The sequence below is a fragment of the Chiloscyllium plagiosum genome, unplaced genomic scaffold, assembly GCF_037043375.1.
Source record: "Chiloscyllium plagiosum isolate Xiang-an unplaced genomic scaffold, Cpla_swu_hap1 HiC_scaffold_4, whole genome shotgun sequence".
Classification (NCBI taxonomy): domain Eukaryota; kingdom Metazoa; phylum Chordata; class Chondrichthyes; order Orectolobiformes; family Hemiscylliidae; genus Chiloscyllium; species Chiloscyllium plagiosum.
Window position 1 is genome coordinate 108,842,817 of NW_028270142.1, and position 20,188 is coordinate 108,863,004.

At 41.8% G+C, this 20,188-nt stretch overlaps 1 protein-coding gene across 1 annotated transcript in view; it reads left to right on the plus strand.

The window, feature by feature from the left end:
- The window catches only part of LOC122548963 (KAT8 regulatory NSL complex subunit 1-like), a 169,343-nt gene that overhangs the window by 99,540 nt on the left and 49,615 nt on the right, over window positions 1-20,188 (plus strand). The window contains exon 2 of the mRNA XM_043687998.2: window positions 13,851-13,992. Coding sequence (XP_043543933.2) covers window positions 13,851-13,992 — 142 coding nt within the window. The remainder of the gene's footprint in view (window positions 1-13,850; window positions 13,993-20,188) is intronic.

Below are 20,188 nucleotides of genomic sequence, written 5' to 3' on the forward strand. Positions count from 1 at the left end.
AACTATCTTATTAGCTACTTCTTTTAAGACCCTGAGATAAAGTCCTTCAGAACCTCAATTTGCCAGACCACAGCTGCAACAATTTAGTAAATATCCATTTCCTGGTTATTGTAATTTTCTTGAATTCCTCCTTGACCTTCATTTCCTGATATAAAGCTACTTCTGGAATGTTACTTATATCCTCTATTATGAAAACCAGTGCAAAATACCTTCCAATTAATCTGCTCCTTATTTTCTGTCTTTCATTACCCAAATTTGCTTTATGTGGGACCACTGCACGTTTTGTTGATTTTTTAAAAAAAAAATTTGTTTTCATATTTCTACCTAGTATTTTTCTCTTTGTTCAAATATTCTCTCCACATTGTTTTTGTCAGTCTATTTTTAAAAATTCTATCTAATATTCTGACCTGCCATCCAACCTTGTACAGCTCTTTTTTTTAAGCTATATTATTTTAACTATGGATGTTAGATCATCTTTTTGAATTATATCTAAATCTGTATATTCTGAAATATCCCCTACTGCACCTCTATTAAACTGTTCCTCAACCTAATTTGCTAGTCACTTCAGCTACATCTGCCTTCATGCTCTCACAATTGCCCTCGTTTAAAAATGAGTTGCTCCACCTTAAAGTGAATGTATGATTACTTCATGTTATGGTCGCTACACCCTTGACGTGCCTTCTCAACCAAGTAATTCATTCATTCGATCTCTTTGTTCCTTCTTCTTTGGCAGTGCCTCAGGATTGAGGATGACTTTCTTCCACTCCAGGGAAGTGGGTTCTGCGGTAGCTGAATTGTCCAATCCTAGAGCTGCAGACTTTGCCACAGGTGGGGCAGATGGTGTTTGAGACCAGTGGGTAGAATGCTCTGCATTCTGTATGCTCTTTCTCATGCTTGCACTTGGCCTCCATGTGCTGCACTCAATGACACTCAAAATGATTGGCACTTTCACAATGCTTCTTCTCCTTGTACATCCTGAGGTATACAATGTTGGATTTGTTTAAGGAAACTTTCAGAATGTCCTTGTGGTGTTTCCTCTGCCCTCCTATGATTGCCCACCATAACAGCTGGGCTTTGTACCATACCAGATCCAGTATGGACTGCTCTCTAGTTGAGAGCTAAGGTTGATTAGGGACCTGGACTCAGTTGCCTGAGTCTTAATTTGCATCAAGATTTGGATGACTTGCTATTTTTGGAAGATAGAATATGCAAGACGAGCCATGAATGTGTTGTCATGTTCAAGCCTTGAGGAAACAAATACATGAATGAAGGTTTCACCATCAGATGAGCTGAGGCTGGATAAAGAAGTTAGGCAGTGCTAGAGTTGAATATCTATGTTTCATCTTTGTTTCCATTGTTCACGTGTTATTGCCAAGTCCAGCATTTGTTACCTGTACGTTATTGCCCTTGAGAAGGCAGCTCAATCACCAATTGAACAGCTGAAGTCCATATTTTGTAGACATGCCCGCTGTTCTCACGGTGGATTTGCAGGGTTTTTGCACAGCAGCAATGAAGGAGCAATACTATAGTTTCACATCAGAATTGTATGGAAGGGATGTTCAGGTACATTTTGGTGGTACAGATCACAGGTTTGAAAGATAATATTTGAAGAGATTGGTGGATTGCTGCAGTTCTTCTTGTGTGTGGTATGCACTGCTGCAAATGTCCATATATGGTAGAGAGAGTGAATTAATAAGGTTATAAGTTGGATGCTAATTAAGTAGGCTGCTTTTTCCTGCGTAGCGTCAAGCTTCTTGAGTGTTGTCAGATTTGAACTCCTAAGATAAATGGGGTGTATCCTTCACACTCATACCTTGTCCCTGTTAGATGGTGGACAGATTTTGGAGATACAGGTGGTGTGTTAGCAGCTGCACAATTCCCAGGCTCTGATTTGCTCTTTTACTCAAAGGAATCATGGCTGGTCTAGTTCAGTTTTTGGTCAAGTGCCTAAGTGAATGGTGGAAACAGAGAAAAGTGGTGATAGAGCAAGGGATTAATACTGATTGCATCGATCAATGGACAGCTAATAAGAATCTGAAGGGTCAAATGGTTCGGGCGAGAGACAAAGTTAAAAGAAATTTGTCCCAGTGGGCTGGTAGAAAGAGCAGGGCACCTAACTGAATCGTCTCAATCTGAAACCTGTTCAAGACACAGTTTAGGGGTTTGACCTGTGACACTTCTTGTCTGCGATACTCATGCTACTGGGTTAGACTGTTTCCATAATTCTGTTTTTTCTCTTTGACTTTTATTGACTTAAATTCTGTTAAACAAAATGGTTTGAAGAAAACAGCTGGTAACCAAGTCATAGAGACATACAATGCAGAATGCCCATTGAGTTAGCGCCAATCCATCTGCACTCATCCCACTTTGCAACCCCTGTCCCATAGCCTTGAATGTTGTGATATTTCAAGTGCTCATACAAGTCCTTTTAAATGTTGTGAGGCATCCTGCCTGTATTACCTCTCCCGTGCATTCCAGATTTCCGACATCCCAAATGGGAAGCCTTCAGAAATGAGGTAATGAGATTCCAGAGACAAGATATTCCTGTTAAAGTGAAAGGAAAGGCTGGTTGGTGTAGGGAATGCTGGATGACTAAAGATATTGAGGGTTTGGTTCAGAAAAAGAAGGAAACATATGTCAGGGACAGACAGGATAGATCGAATGAATCCTTAGAGTATAAAGGCAGTAGGAGTATACTGAAGAGGGAATCAGGAGAACCAAAAGAGTAGATGAGGTGGCTTTGGCAAATAGAATTAAGGAGAATCCAAAGGGTTTTTACAAATACATTTAAGGACAAAAGGGTAACTAGGGAGAGAATAGGGCCTCTCAAAGATCAACAAAGCTGCCATTGTGTGGAGCCGCAGGAGATGGGGGAGATAGTAAACAAGTATTTTGCATCAGTGTTTACTGTGGAGAAGGACATGGAAGATATAGAATGTAGGGAAATAGATGGTGACATCTTGAAAAATGTCCATATTACAGAGGAGGAAGTGTTGGATGTCTTGAAACATATAAAAGTGGATAAGCGCCTCGGACCTGATCAGGTGTACTCCAGAACTCTGTGGGAAGCTAAGGAAGTGATAGATGGGCCCTTTGCTGAGATATTTGTATTATCGATAGTCACAGGTGAGATGTCGGAAGACTGGAGGTTGGCTAACGTGGTGCCACTGTTTAATTAGGGTGGTAAGGACAAGCCAGGGAACTATAGACCAGTGAGCCTGACGTCAGTGGTGGACAAGTATTTGGAGGGAATCCTGAGGGACAGAATGTACATGTTTTGGAAAGGCATGAACTGATTAGGGATACTCATCATGGCTTTGTGTGTGGAAAATCATGTCTCTCAAACTTGATTGAGTTTTTTGGAAAAGTAACAAAGTGGATTGATGAGGGCAGAGCAGTAGACGTGATCTATATGGATTTCAATAAGGTATTCGACAAGGTTCCCCAGGGAACACTGATTTTAGCAAGGTTCGATCTCATGTAATACTGGGAGAACTAGCCATTTTAATACAGAAATGGCTCAAAGGTAGAAGACAGAGGGTGGTTTTGGAGGGTTACTTTTCAGATTTTAGATTAGATTCGGTTACTTACAGTGTGGAAACATGCCCTTCGGCTCAACAAGTCCCACCGACCCTCCGAAGATCAACCCACTCAGACCCATTCCCCTACATTTACCCCTTCACCTAACACTACGGGCAATTTAGCATGGCCAATTCACCTGCACATTTTTGGACTGTGGGAGGAAACCGGAGCACCCGGAGGAAACCCACGCAGACATAGGGAGAATGGGCAACCTCCACACAGACAGTTTCCTGCGGCGGGAATTGAACCCAGGTCTCTGGCGCTGTGAGGCAGCAATGCTAACCACTGTGCCACCATGCTGCCCATTTGAGGCCTGTGACCAGTGGAGTGCCACAAGGATCAGTGCTGGGTCCACTACTTTTTGTCATATATATAAATTATTTTGATGTGAGCATATGATGTATAGTTAGTATAGTACGTTTGCAAATGACACCAAAATTGGAGGTGTAGTGGACAGCGAATAAGGTTACCTCAGATTACAATGGGAAATTGATCAGCTCCTTGAAAGTAGAGTCGCAGGTAGATAAGATAGTGAAAAGGGTGTTTCTTTTTGCTTTCCTTTATTGGTCAGAGTATTGAGTACAGGAGTTGGGAAGTTATGTTGCAGCTGTCCAGGACATTGGTTAGGCCACTGTTGGAATATTGCATGCAATTCTGGTCTCCTCCTTATCGGAAAGATATTGTGAAATTTGAAAGGGTTCAGCAAAGGTTTACAAGGCTGTTGCCAGGGTTAGAGGATTTGAGCTTTGTGGAGAGGTTGAGTAGGCTGGGGCTGTTTTCCCTGGAGCGTCTGAGGCTGGTGGGTGACCTTAGAGGTTTACAAAGTCATGAGGGGCATGGATAGGGTAAATAGACAAAGTCTTTTCCCTAGGGTGGGGGAGTCCAGAACGAGAGAGCATAGGTTTAGGGTGAGAGGGGAAAGATATAAAAGAGACCTAAGGGACAATGTTTTCACGCAGAGGGTTGTACTTGTATGGAATGAGCTGCCAGAGGAAGTGGTGGAGGCTTGTACAATTGCAACATATGAAAGACATCAGTTGAATCTATGCATAGGAAGGGTTTGGAGGAATATGGGCCAGGTGCTGGCAGGTGGGACTAGATTGGGTTGGGATATCTGGTCGGCATGGACAAGTTGGACCGAAGGGTCGGTTTCCATCTCTGACTAAAAATTTGTCCTTTAATCCATTCTAACCCACTTGCCTTTACAATTAGGCCACCCCATTATTGACTATTCAACGAAGGGGATTAGCTGCTTCCTGTCCACCATGTCCATGCCCCCATTCATCATGCACACCTCAAACAAGTCCCTCCTCAGCCTTCTGTGCTCTAAAGAAAGAAACACTCAAGCTGATCCAGTTTCTCTTTATGCTTAAAATGCTCAAAACCAGGCAACATCCTATAAATCTTCTTTACACCCACTCCACTGCAATCATATCCTTGCAATAGTATATCGCCCAAAACTGCACAATGTATTCCAGCTGTGGGTGAATGAAATTCATGTACAACTCCAGTGTAACCTCCAGACCCTTTATAATTTTTGCTATCAAGTGTTTGTATGCTGCTTTAACCAACCACCCTTTTAAACTGTTCTATTGCCTTCAGGTATCCCTATGTTCTTCTGAGCTTCCTTGTGTCCAGCTATTCATTGAGTGCTCCCCTATCTTGCAACTTGTTCCAAAGTGCATCGCTTAACAGAGTTAAATTCCATCTGTCATTGATCTCCCCATTTGAGCAACCTGCCTGTGTCGTCCTGTAAGCTAAGACCTTTTTCCTCAAGGCTAACCACCTGGCCAATCTTCATGTCATCCACAAATTTACTTCTCATCTATCGATATGTTGTATGCCTCACTCTGTGTAAGCACCCTATGATTTTTATGTCCTTGTTTGCTATGATCTCCCTATCTTGCTTGCAAAACACATTTGGCCTTCTACCACTATCCCTGTCTCCTACCAGGAAGCCAGTTTTGGACACAACTTGCTAAGTTACTCTGGATCCCATGCACTTTTAGCTTCTTTATCAGTCTTCTATGTGGGACCCTGTCACAGGCTTTGTTGGAATCCACATCAACAGCTCTACAACAACTGAGCTGGGGTGGAGAGGGTCAAGAGCATCAAGTTCCTCGGAGTGATAATGGCCAACAATCTGTCCTGAACCTCCCACATAGATGTGACGGTCAAGAAGACACAACAACGCCTCTTCTGCTTGGGCGGTTTAGAAAATTTGGCATGCCCATAAGGACCCTCACCACCTTTCACAGATGCACCACAAAAAGCATTCTATCCTGGTGCATCATGGCTTAGTATGGCAACAGCTTTGCCCAGGACCGTAAGAAACTGCAGAAAGTTATGTGCATAGCTCAGACAATCATGGAAGCCAACTTCCCATCCATGGACTCCATTAACGTTTTTCATTGCCGTGGAAAGGCTGCCAACATCATCGATGTTGGCTCTCACCCTAGTAATACACTCTTCCAAATTCTTCCATCAGGCAGAAGATACAGAAGTTGCACACATTCACTAACAGGTTCAAGAACAGTTTCTTCCCTGCCTTATTAGATAGCTGAGTGGACCTCTCTAATTTCAAATCCAATGTTGATCTTGCTCTGCGCACCTCCTGTGCATCTGTAATGTTGTGTGCCTCGCTCTGTCTAAGCAAAATATGATTTTTTGCTCTGATCTACTTGTCCTATTTGCAAAACAAAACTGTTCACTGCACTTAGGTAGATGTCACAACAATAAATCAAATCAGATCAAATGAAAAAAGCTACATCAACTGGACCGCCCTCATTTACATGCTTGGTCATCCTCTCAAAACAATTTAGTTATACCTAACCAGAGGGGCACCAGTATCCTTGGTGGGAGGTTTGCTAGTGCTCTTGGGGGGGGTTTAAACTAACTCTGCAGGGGCATGGGAACCCAGACTGTAGCTTTAGGGTGTAGGACCTGGAGTGTAGGGAGGTTAGGAACATGACATCATTTTCAAAGGAGGGTGCCTGTAAACAGGAAAGTGGCTTGAAGTGTGTATACTTCAATGCAAGAAGTATACGAAATAAGGTAGGTGAACTTGCAGCGTGGGTTGGTACCTGGGACTTCGATGTTGTGGCTATTACGGAGACATGGGTAGAACAGGGACAGGATTGGCTGTTGCAAGTTCCAGGGTTTAAATGTTTTAGTAGGGTCAGAGGTGGAGGCAAAAGAGGGGGAGGTGTGGCATTGCTTGTCAAAGATAGTATTACAGCTGTGGAAAGGACGATGGATGAAGACTCGCCATCAGAGGTAGTTTGGGCTGAGTTTAGGAATAGGAAAGGTGAGGTCACCCTGTTAGGAGTTTTTTACAGCCCCCCTAATAGTCCTAGAAACGTAGAAAAAAGGATTGCGAGGATGATTCAAGAGAAGAGTGAAAGTAATAGGGTGGTTGTTATGGGGGACTTTAACTTTCCTGATATTGATTGGGAAAGCTATAGCTCAGGTTCGTTAGATGGGTCAGTGTTTGTCCAATGTGTGCAGGAGGATTTCCTGACACAATATGTAGATAGGCCAACAAGAGGTGAGGCCATACTGGATTTGGTTCTGGGTAATGAACCAGGCCAGGTGTTAGAATTAGAGGTAGGTGAGCACTTTGGGGACAGTGACCACAATTCGGTGACTTTTACTCTAGTGATGGAGAGGGATAAGAGTGCACTACAGGGCAAGAGTTATAGCTGGGGGCAGGGAAATTATGATGCGGTGAGGCATGACTTAGGATGTGTGGCCTGGAAAAGTAAGCTTCAAGGCAAGGGTGTAATTGATATGTGGAGCTTGTTCAAGGAGCAACTATTGAGTGTCCTTGATAAGTATGTACCCATCAGGCAGGGAGGAAAGGGTCGTGCGAGGGAGCCGTGGTTTAATAAGGAATTAGAATCCCTTGTTAAATGGAAGAGGGCGGCCTATGTAAAGATGAGGCATGAAGGTTCAATTGGGGCGATTGAGAGTTATAAGGTAGCCAGGAAGGACCTGAAGAGAGAGCTAAGAGCAGCAAGGAGGGGACATGAAAGGTCCTTAGTTGGTAGGATTAGGGAAAACCCTAAGGCTTTCTATAGGTATGTCGGGAATAAAAGAATGACTAGGGTCGGAATAGGTCCAGTCAAGGATAGTAGTGGGAAGTTGCGTGTGGAGGCTGAAGAGATTGGGGAGACACTGAATGAATACTTTTCGTCAGTATTCAATCAGGAACAGGACATTGTTGTCAATGTGAGTACTGAGTCACAATTAAGTAGAATGGATGGCTTTGAGGTATGTAGAGAAGAGGTGTTGGAAATTCTGGAAAGGGTGAAAATAGATAAGTCCCCTGGGCCTGATGGCATTTATCCTAGGATTCTCTGGGAAGCAAGGGAGGAGATTGCAGAGCCATTGGCCTTGATTTTTATGTCCTCGTTGTCTACAGGAATGCCAGAAGATTGGAGGCTAGCAAATGTGGTTCCCTTGTTCAAGAAGGAGAGTAGGGATAACCCTAGTAACTATAGGCCGGTGAGTCTCACTTCTGTTGTGGGCAAAATCTTAGAGAGAATTGTAAGGGATAGGATTTATGAACATCTGGATAGGAATAATGTGATCAAGGATAGTCAGCATGGTTTTGTGAAGGGCAGGTCGTGCCTCACAAACCTTATTGAATTCTTTGAGAAGGTGACTAAGGAGGTGGACGAGGGGAAAGCAGTAGATGTGGTGTATATGGATTTTAGTAAGGCGTTTGATAAGGTTCCCCATGGTAGACTACTGCAAAAAATACGGAGGTATGGCATTGAGGGTGAGTTGGAGGTTTGGATTAGGAGTTGGCTGGCTGGAAGAAGACAGAGGGTAGTAGTTGATGGCAAAGATTCATCTTGGAGTGCCGTCACTAGCGGTGTTCCGCAAGGATCTGTTTTGGGACCATTGCTGTTTGTCATTTTTATAAATGACCTGGAGGAGGGGTTAGAAAGTTGGGTGAGCAAGTTTGCGGATGATACGAAAGTCGGAGGAGTTGTAGACAGTGAGGAAGGATGTGGCAGGATACAGCGTGATATTGATAAGCTGCAGAACTGGGCAGAAAGGTGGCAAATGAAGTTCAATGTAGCTAAGTGTGAGGTGATTCATTTTGGTAAGAGTAATAAAAAGATGGGGTACTGGGCTAACGGTCGGATACTTGGTAGTGTGGATGAGCAGAAAGATCTTGGTGTCCATGTACACAAATCTTTGAAAGTTGCCACCCAGGTAAATAGTGCGGTGAAGAAGGCATATGGCGTACTGGCTTTTATTGGTAGAGTAATTGAGTTCCGGAGTACTGAGGTAATGTTGCAGTTGTATAAGACTCTGGTGCGGCAGCATCTGGAGTATTGTGTGCAGTTTTGGTCCCCATACTATAGGAAGGATGTGGAGGCACTGGAACGGGTGCAGAGGAGGTTTACCAGGATGTTGCCTGGTATGGTAGGAAGATCGTATGAGGAAAGGCTGAGGCACTTGGGGCTGTTTTCATTGGAGAAAAGAAGGTTTAGGGGTGACTTGATAGAGGTGTACAAGATGATTAGGGGTTTAGATAGGGTCGACAGTGAGAATCTTTTTCCACGTATGGAGTCAGCTATTACAAGAGGGCATAGCTTTAAATTAAGGGGGGGTAGGTATAGGACAGATGTTAGGGGTAGATTCTTTACTCAGCGAGTCGTGAGTTCATGGAATGCCCTGCCAGTAGCAGTGGTGGACTCTCCTTCATTATGGGCATTTAAACGTGCATTGGATAGGCATATGGAGGATAGTGGGCTAGTGTAGGTTAGGTGGGCTTGGATCGGCGCAACATCGAGGGCCGAAGGGCCTGTACTGCGCTGTATTCTTCTATGTTCTATGTTCTATATTTGTTCGTCATGATCTTCCATTGACAAAGCCAAGTTGACTACCCCTAATCAAATCTTGCCTGTCCAAGTGGAGGTTAATTCTGTCCTTCAGAGTTATTTCCTAGAGTTTCGTTATCACTGATTTGAGACCCTCTAGTTTCTCGTTCCCTGGTTTATCCCTACCACTTTTCATAAAAAGTACGTTAGCTGTCCTCCAGTTCTTTGGTACTTCCTCTGTAGCCAGTGAGAATTTTAAATTTTGGTTAGAGCCCCTGTAATTTCTTCCCTCTCCTCACACAGTAAGAGAGGTTAAAGTCCCCTGGGGTGGGTGTGATTGAGGTTTGAGTCCTCTGTGCAGTCCTGGGATTAGAGTCCCTGGGGTTAGGGGTGTGATTGAGGTTCAAGTCCTCTGTGTGGTCCTGGGGATTAGAGTCCCCTGGGGTTAGGGGTGTGATTGAGGTTAGAGTTATCTGCATGGTACTGGGGTTGAAGTCCCGTGGGATGGGTTCTGTTGAGGTTTGAGTCCTCTGTGCGGTACTAGGATTCGAGTCTACTGAATGGGATGATTTGAGGTTCGGGTCCTCTAAGCTGTGCTGAGGCTCGAGCTCTCTGTGTTTAAACAAGGCTCGAGGGTTCTATGTTTAAGTAGGAATTGAGTGTTCTGTGTTTAAGTGGAGTTCGAGCCTCTGAGGAATAAAGTGTGAGAGGGGTTAAAGTCCCCTCATGGCGAAATTTGAGGTTCTGTCAGTCTTCGTTCTGGGGGAAAGAGTGTGGCTTGGATTGCGGCGCCATGTTGTTTGCTGCAAGGGCTTTCTCTTTTTATAAGTGTAATTTCAGTGAGAGGATGCAAAAAAAAGCACAAGACAATGGGGGCGGCACAGTGGCTCAGTAGTTAGCACTGCTGCCTCACAGCACCAGCGTCCCAGGTTCGATTCCAGCCTCGGGTGACTGTCACCGTGGAGTTTGCACATCCTCCCCATGTCTGCGTGGGTTTCCTCCGGGTGCTCCAGTTTCCTCCCACAGTCCAGAGATGTGCAGGTCAGGTGAATTGGCAGTGTTAAATTGCCCATAGTGTTAGGTGTGTTAGTCAGAGGGAAAATGAGTCTGGGTGGGTTGCTTTTCACAGGGTGGGTGTGGAGTTTTTGGGCCGAAGGGCCTGTTTCCATACTGTAGGGGATCTGATCTAATCTAATGAAAACGCTGAAGTTAAGGTTGTACTAATACTTGGGTTGAAAAATGAAACTTTCAATGTAAATTGTGCCATGCTATGAGTGTTTGATATTTCAAACTTTTGGATTTTTAAATACTGGTTTGGAAAATCCTTTTAAGTAACTATTTTGCCTTGTTTGAATCAGAATCTCAATTCAATATGTTTTATGAGTTATGTAATGGGGCTGATTTTGTTTTTACATTGAAATTGTACAACATTATGTCCTATTTAAAAATACCAAACTTGTAACCTTAAAACAAATTGATTGAGTGCCTTGAGCCCCTGATTGGTTTGAAATTCTACAATGCCTGTTTTAAAAAAAAAGGTTGTGTCAGTGGTCATGCTGTAGCCAGATGAGAGTATTATATTAAAATACCTTTGCTGTGTTTTTAATGCAGAGTGTTCACAAAAATGTTTTGTTAAGATTTTCTAGAGAATATTAGAACTTGAGGCTGAGCTGCTTAAATTCTGTTAATTATTGTTCAGACTTCATTGGCCCCCTTCATATTGCACATTCAAAGAATGTTGATCCCCACCAAGTTGCCACTGAAATTCCCACTGTTTTATTTGGGAAGTTTCATTCGGAGAACGTATTTTAATATATTCAACATTTGTTTCCCACAAATATTTGAGATTTGAATCTGAACTGATACTGCCTCTTCAATCTCAAAAGCCGAGGAAACATTTTGTTGTTTTCTTGCTGACAACTCTTCACATTAGCCAACTATCAATTTGTTAAAAGAGAATAATTCTTGAATAACCTGAATGGAGGCCCCGAGGGTTTGACTTTGGGGCCATTGATTGTTCTTTATAATTGACTGAATTCTTTAGGCAGTACAGTTTAGAAATTTATGGATTGTATAAACTTGATAATGTCATAAATAGTGAACAGAGTAATAGACTTCAAGAATTCAAGGAATGTTGAAATAGGCAGACACAATTTAGTGTAGTTAAATGTGTGACTGTCTTCATCCTGATAACCACTTTGGCAAGAAAGGAACGAGAGACAAAATGCAAAGATACTTTCGGCATCAAACATATTCTTCAGAGTTTCTCCATTCACAACAAAGCATGGCTTCGGACCACCGCCCACTCCTTCACAACCTGATTCAACAGATTCAATCAGTTCACCAGTCATGAACCCAAAGGTCCCAAAAGATTACAAAGATGGCTTAAGAGTAGTGCTCCTGAGCCAGAGCCCATCCGCTCCAATCACTTTTTGTTTTTTCTATTGTTTTTCCTCTCTTTTCTTGGGTTTTTTTCTCTCTTTTCCTTTACTTATCTCTTGTTCTGAGCAATCACAGGAACTGGCATCAGAGTTGGCGGCTGTTATGCTGGTGGAGATAACATCAGTGTGATGTACCCAGTGGCAAAAGATGGTGCCACTGATGTTGGTTGGGTCTGGTGCTGGTGACAGAGTCGTGGTGGAGGAAGGGCTTCACAGTGATGTTGAGATGGGCGCAGCAGCAAGAACCGCGACTCCTACATTGGTTGGTCCAGTGTAGGCAGTAGCAGGGTGTAGTGGAGGAGTATCAGCCCAACAGTGAATTATCACACCTGAGGATGGATGATTTCGACATTGGTTGGCACTGGTGTAGATGGCGATGAAGAGGTGGAGGAGGGATAGCGGAGCTGATGTCATTTAAGCTATTTTATTTTCCCCTGTTATTCTTAAATCACTCATATAGTTTGTGAATAATTTTGGTCCCAGCACTGACCCCTGTGGCACTCCATTAGTTCCAGTTTGCAGTTCTGAAATTGTCACCCTGATCCCAACTCTGACTTCTATTAATCTTTCCTCTATCCGAGCTAATATGCAACCTCTGATGCTATGAGTTCTTATCTTATTTAAAGGACTTTATATGTGGTACCTTATCAATCACCTGGTATTCGAAGTATATTACTTTAAGTGGGCCTAGAATGCGCATAAAGTATCCATTTTTTGATTCTGTCTTTTTCGACAGTAGCTTGATTGACACCACATCCACAAGCATCCACTCCCTCCAGCACTAACACTTAGTAGCAGCATGTGTACTATCTACAAGATGCATTGCAGAAATTGACAAACGATTCTTCGACAGTACCTCCCAAACCCACAAGCATGGGGAAGCAGATACATTGGAACGTCACTGCCTTTAAATTCCCTCCAATCCCCTCACCACCCTAACTTGGAAATATATATCATTCCTGTTGCTGGATCAAAATCATGGAAATACCTCCCTAATGGCATTGTGTGTCTACCTACAGCATTTACTTTTCTTCATTCAGGGGATGAGGGCATCGCTGGCTAGGCAGCATTTATTGCCCAGGGGGCTGTTAAGAGTCAACCACGTTGCTGTGGTTTGGAGTCACATGTAGGCCTGACCAGGTAAAGATGGCAGCATTCTTCTCCAAAGGACATTAATGAACTAGGTGGTTTTTCCGACAATTGACAATGAATTCGTCATTGTTAGATTCTTAATTCCAGATATATTATTGAATTCAAATTCCACCACCTGCTGTGAACCCAGATGCACAGAATGTATTTGCATGTCTGGATTAATAGTCCAACAATAATACCAGTAGACCATTGCTTTCCCTGGACTGCAGTGGTTCAAGAAGGCAGCTCACCGTTATCTTCTCAAGGGCAGCTTGGAATGGGCAATGAATGCTGGCTAGCCAGAAATGCCTCTGTACTATGAGTGAATAAAAAGACGACCAAGTATTGGGGATAGCACGAAACCATAGAGACAGAGCAGATACAATTGTATTTTTCTCCAGATTTGCTTTTATTTATATGCAATTTTTCTTTAAAAATGTCTTGCCATGGATATGAAAGCAGGATGCACTTGAGTAGGTATGCATGCATGTATATTGAAGGTGACAGGCCAGGTTTAGAGAGTAGTTGAAAAAGCAATATGGTATCCTGGTATTTACTAATAAAGGTAGAGAGTACAAAAGCGTGGAGGTTCTTTTTATAAGTTAATTCATGGAATATAGGTTTCACTGGTTGGGCCAGAATATGGTTATTGAAGTTTTGTACTTGGAATGTTCATTTAATATGCTTATTGAGGTGAAAAATGGTAGATCTTTGGAGAATCAGATAAGCCATCCTGTTTTGATCTCTTCTGAGTGTGACGTTTTCTGGTATTTCAGTTGTCTTACTTGAAACTAAATTTGAAGATAAATTCATGTATTTATTACCTCAGATGTCCTGATATTTACATTTTTTCATGCAGACATCGTCGATCAGAGTGGCGATGGGCCATGGAAAGAGCAGCAATTGTCAACCGTTGGACATGGTTGCAAGCTCAGGTGTCTGATCTGGAATATCGAATAAGGCAGCAGACAGACATATACAGACAGATCCGTGCGAATAAGGTACGTTGTGCAGAGGTTGATATAGACTCAGAAGTTTTATAACTTCTCCCAAATTGCAGGAGAACTTAAGCTGTTTAAAAGATTGTTCATTTCAGTTTTCATTCAGAAACATCAATTGATTGTGCAGTGAATGTATGTGTATGGTGACTCTCAGGTTAAACTACCACTTGCCGCCTTACTATAATAAGAAAGCAGCTCTATGGTTTGGTGGGTCATTGGCAACTTTACATTTTACCTTTGTGGTGAGTTGTGCGATGAGTCTAAAATAATGGAAATTTGCAAACATTTTGAAAAAATATGTTTAACAATATTGTCAAAATAATACAACAGTTCTCAGGATTTTTTATAAATATTTTTATTGAAAACTTTTTCAAATCTTGTACAAAGCAACTATATATATTAAAAAAAAGCAAAATACAAGAAGATAGAGATAGTATGTCACACCTGAGGATTTTTAAAAACAAAATATTTGGAAGAAAAATTTTGAACAGCTTTGGAAAATACAGCATAATTGGATCTATCAACTTTCAAGAATTGTGAAGGGCTGAATGGTCTCCTTATTCTTACAAGGACCAATGAAACTATTTTCCATCTGAATAACAATATTTTACCAGCATTTAATGTCCAATTTGTTTATTTCTCATTTGTATTTATTCACGTTCAGCTTTCTTTATCGCCTCTGCAAAGTAAATACGTAGGCCTACTTCTAGCCATGTCCCCATAATCATCATTTGCCGTATGAAATTAGCTGCACCTTAAAATTTCATACATATCAGCAAGTTTAAGAAACTGAAATTTTTCCCCAACTAAAATAGCACAGTATTTTCTTTTCGTCTTAGTGCTTGCAGATCTATCTGGAGGTAGTATGCCTGCTCTTCATATTATGACTGGGAGGACGGAATCCTGTTTAATCTTAAGAGTTTCCATCTCCATTGCAAGACTTACAACTTTGTTACGTTGTCTTTCCCACTGTTTCTGCCTTACCCTAGCCAAAATTATAATCTAGCTTTTATTGCCTAGCCTTTTCTACCTCTGCCCTCAAGTCCACAAATTCCATTTCAGTCAACACATAATTTGCTGCTTGATCTGCACAGAAATTCACCCTTTTTAATTTGTAAAACTCAGTTAGCTATATTGATTAATTACTCAGATGATGTTAAGATCCTTGCCCTTTCAAATTTACTGCATCCCTCCCTCAAACATATTTTTTAGATGTCTGTTTTACTTCTCAGCTCCAATATGATTTTTCTCTCACTCGTACTCTGCTATTGATCATTGTACTTTCCAGTCATTGTGCTCTTGGTAGTCCAACTTAAATCCCTCCATTTTTCCAATTCTGTCTCACCTTTCATGTTGGAGAAGTATACCTCATTTGAAGTGATGAATAGATGCTGAGAAAAATTGTTTTTTTGCAGTATGCTATGTCAGCATTTTATACAAACAGTAGCTGGAGTTGGTTTGACAAGAAGTTTGCAATCCTTTTAGTCCACAACCGTAGTTGAACAACAGTTTCTTTCCTTGGGTGCTGCCTGTGATCTCCAGCATTTTTTGTTTTCAGATCAAATTCGAGGGTCTGCAGTAATTTCTCCTACAGCAATTTATCACCACGGTTTCTCAAACTGGGGTCAATATTCCTTACATTCAACTCCTATTTGACAAGAGAAAAGAGTGCTATAGTTTCATTTTACAAATATTACCAGTATAAAAGAATTACTTTTGATGGCCTGCTGGTTTTCCCTTCCCATCTTATTCCTTTGCAAATTTCACTTGCCTTGGGATCATGTTGTGTTTAATGTTCCCTCAAAATTACGTGCCCAACTCTTGTGCTTATCTGCATGATTGGGTCTAGAATAATTTCCTATTGAGTGATCTGATTTCTCAATTTAATATAAGTAAGTACCTGATAAATGAATAAATTTATGACTAAAAACTAGATGGATTATTAACATGTGTGATTTACCCGCTGTCCGGATCATACCCAAGAGATAGAAGGCTCAATTGCGTTTGTGGTTGGATAGGCAAATACCTAATGGATTTTTCAGATATTCCTAACTTGTATTTTGAATCATGCACACAATAGTCTTGTGGTGACCGTGGTATATTTTACTTCACGAAGGCTAAGATTTCACTATATATTTGAAACCTTTAAAATGTATGTTTGCTTGCTTTTTAAGCTTGTTCATTGGATGTGGGCATCTCTAGCAAGGCATTTATGATTGCACATACATGATTTTCCCTTGAGAAGTTGGTTGGTAGCCACTTTTTTGAATTGCTGCAGCCTCTGTGGTTTAGGTACACCCAAATTGCAATTAAGGAGGAGTCATAGCTGAGGAATACAGTCCAGTCTATCCATTCTTTCCTCCATGCTCAGACCCTCCTGCCCAAGCAGCATCCTGGTAAATCTCCTCAGCATCCTCTTGAGTGCAGTCACATTCTTCCTATAATGTGGAAACAGAAGTGCACACAGTGCTCGAAAATACTACCAACTTTTTACACCAACATAACCTTAAATCAAAGCAAAATATTGCAGGTTCTGAAATCTGACATAAAAACCAAAAATGCTGAAGGAATTCAGCAGCACCTGTCAAGAAAGAATTTAATGTTTTCAGGTCAACATGATTTCCTTGGAACTGAAAGCAGCTGGAAAGTTATGGTTTTTATGCTAGTAATGGGGGAGAAGGAACAAATGGAACTGGGTTAATGGTAGGTGTCTTTTCCCTCGGATGGATGATTTCAAGACTCGGGCACATTTTTAAGATGAGAGGAGAGATTTTAAAAAAGACATGAGGGGCATATTTTTTACACACAGTAGTTCATACATGGGACGGAACTGCCTGAGGAAGTGGTGGATGTAGGCACAGTTACAATGTTTAAAAGGCACTTAGATAAGTACATTAACAGGAAAGATTTGGAAGGATATGGACCAGGAACAGGCAAGGGGGACTAGTTTACTTTGGGTCAATGATTGGTATTGACTGTTTGGACTGAAGGGTCTGTTTCTTTGCTCTGTGACTCTTTGTTGGTGAGTGTGTCCAGAGCTAGACAAATTCAGTGATAATGGTGATAAAGGAGTGGTATGTGTGCAAACTATAAAAGTGTTAGCTGAGAAAATGGATTTGCTCTGTGAGTGCAAAACCAACCAGACATCATCAAGTAATGGGAGGTGGGAAATGTAAGAAAAATAGAGTACAGGGCTTATACACTGAAGTTGTGGAGCTCAATATTTAGTCCTTGAGCAACTGAATTAAAAATTAGAAGCTGTTTCTCCAGCTTCTGTTAAACTTCTTCATCCCAAGAATGGAAAAGTTAGTGTGGGAGCATGGTGGTTAATTGAAATGACAGGAAGGACGGGGTCATTTCAAACAGCAGCTGAGGTGTTTTGCAAATTGGTCACCCCGTCTCCATTAGGTTCTGCCAGTGTAAAGGAAGACTGCATTGGGAGCAGCAAATTCATAGCTCAGCTTCACCTGGAAGGTGTGTTTGGGGCTTTGGGTGGCAAGGAGGAAGAAGGTTAATGGGTACATGTTACACCTTCTGCGATTGTTTGGGGATGACATGGAGGAGTGAAGAAGTGTCAAGAGTGATGAAAGAGCAGACCAGGGTGTTACAGAAGCAATGCTCACACTAGAGTAGAAGATATCTTTGCTGGACGTTGCAGAAATGGCAAATGATAATCCTTTGAATATGGAGACTGATGGGGTAGAAAGTGAGGACAGAGGGAACTCTCCCATTATTCTAAGAAGGAGGGGGAAAGGGTGCAGGCAAAGGCATGATTCAGTTATATTCAAAGATTCATACCTTACACGCCATGTCTCAGACAATGTTATCCTGTTCCAGAGCAAGACAGTCTAACTAAGATCGTGGCACTGTGATATACAGTTGGGTGGGAATTTCCCTGGCAGTCCCCAACATTTATCCTGGACCCTGTGAAGTCTTGTGGCATCTGATCAAACATGAGCAAGGAAATCTGCTGGTTACTATGTACTGCCCTAACTCAGCTTCTTGGCACTTGGAGGAAGCAGTTAGGGTGGCACGGGTACAGAATGTGGGAGACTTTAGTATCGACCACTGTTGTGGGCCAGTCACCACAATTTACTTTTAATTTGAAAGCAGCACTTGAATTTTATTCAGAAATCTCACAATCAAGTACTGAAACAATGATTTGAACTTTAGTGCATGCTGCAACCAAGATAAGACTCAAGCAAGTTAAGCCTCACAATTAAATTTAGCAATAACCCAATTAATGGTGGAATTTAGCTCCGATTCCAACCAGCACTGTCTGTTTCTGAAAGTATCCAAGGATCCTTGTGCAGTATTGTTCTTCGAAGTTCTTCTGTTGAATTGTTCTGGTATTGGAATTTTCAACAGTATTAGCATCCTTCAGTTCTATAATGTGATATGATTGATGATTCTTCAGATTTTTCCATCCAACTTATTGACTACTCCTCTGAAAGCCTCAAGGCCACAGCTTGCCTTCTTATCAGAAATGGCTTCCCTGTTGCTTGTTACATTTTATATTGACTGTCTGAAGATACAGCCTTCCTGCAGTTAAGCAGCCAATTATCAACAAGATGTCAAACCATTTTGTTTATGTAGCTTCGATATCTCCTTTTCCCGACAATGGAATTGTCCCAGACAACTGACTATCACAGTGCCACCATTTTAGTTCGGTCTGTCTTGTTCTGGAACAGGGTAACATTGTCTGAGACATGGCATGTAAGGTATGAATATAACTAACTGTTTTCATTTCCATATACATTTTTCCTTGTTCCTTAATATTTTATTCCAGATAGAGTTATTGCTGCTTCTTTCAATTCATGAACAGATATGAAAGTTCTAAAGTTTATAATCTCACACCACTAGGAGTATTTTTGCATCCCTAATACTGACTGACCTGGTTTAGTCCTAAAGAACACATGCTGGACTGGGCGGCATGTGGTGAACAAACCAATAATAAGGAAAAATCATACTTGATCTCACCCTCACCAGTGTACCTGCAACAGATGCACCTGCCCATGGTAGGTATTGGTAAGAATAACCTCCATATAGTCCTTGTGGAGACACAGCCCCATTTTCTCATTGACCATGCCCCCTCATGGTGGGCAGCACTGTCACTTGTGCTAAATGGTATAGACTCATGACCGATGTAGCAGTTCAAGGCAGGGATTCAGTTAGACACTCTGGACCACCACCAGAAACAGAATAGTTCTCCCAGCCCAATCTGAAGCATCGTAGCTGAGCATATTTCCTACTCTACCATTACAATCAATCCTGGTTCATTGAAGACTTTTGGAGCCATGCCAGGATAAGTGCCAAGTATACCAAAAAAGTAGGTGTCAATCTGATGAAGCTACAAAAAAGGACTACTTGCATGTCAAGGAAAAGTAGCAAGTGGCAGGCAGAGCTAAGTGATTCCAAAATCAACAGATCAAACCTAATCTTTGCACCATTCAAATCATGAATGGTAGTGGACATTTAAATAATCCATTGGGGGAGGTGACTCCTCAAGTAACCTCTTTTTCAGTGGTGGCAGAACCAGCACGAGTACAAAAGATCAGGTTGAAGCATTTACCAGGTGGATGATCCATCTCAGCCTCCTCCAGAAGACATCTGTACCACAGATGCTCTCTGCAGCAATTTGATTTGCTTCAGTTGATATCAAAAAGATTTTTGAAGGCATTGGATATGCAAATGACTTGGACCCTGACAACATTCTATTCATCGTGTTGAAGACTGGTGTTCCAGAATTTACCATGTCCAAGCCAAGCTGTTGCAGTACAGCTACAATACTGGTATTTACCTGATGATGCAGAAAATTATCCAGCTATATTTTGTGTGCTAAAAACTGGAGAGGTGTGACACAATTAATTACCATCCTATCAGCTCTTCATCATCAGTACAGTGGTAGAAGATGTCATTAATAGTGATATTAAACAGCACTTGCTTAGCAATAACTTGCTGAATATGCTCAGTTCAGTTTCTGCCAGAGCTACTCAGTTCCTGACACTCATAACAGCCTTGGCTCAAATGTGGGCAAAAGTGCTGAATTCCAGAAGTGAGATGAGAGTAACAGACCGACCGTAAGGCAGAGGCTGGTGTCTAGTAACCCTAGCAAAATAATGTTGGTGGGACACAGAGGGAAGATTCTCATGTTGATTGTATTTGTTCAAGTTCAGTCATCTGCATTTGTGCAAGA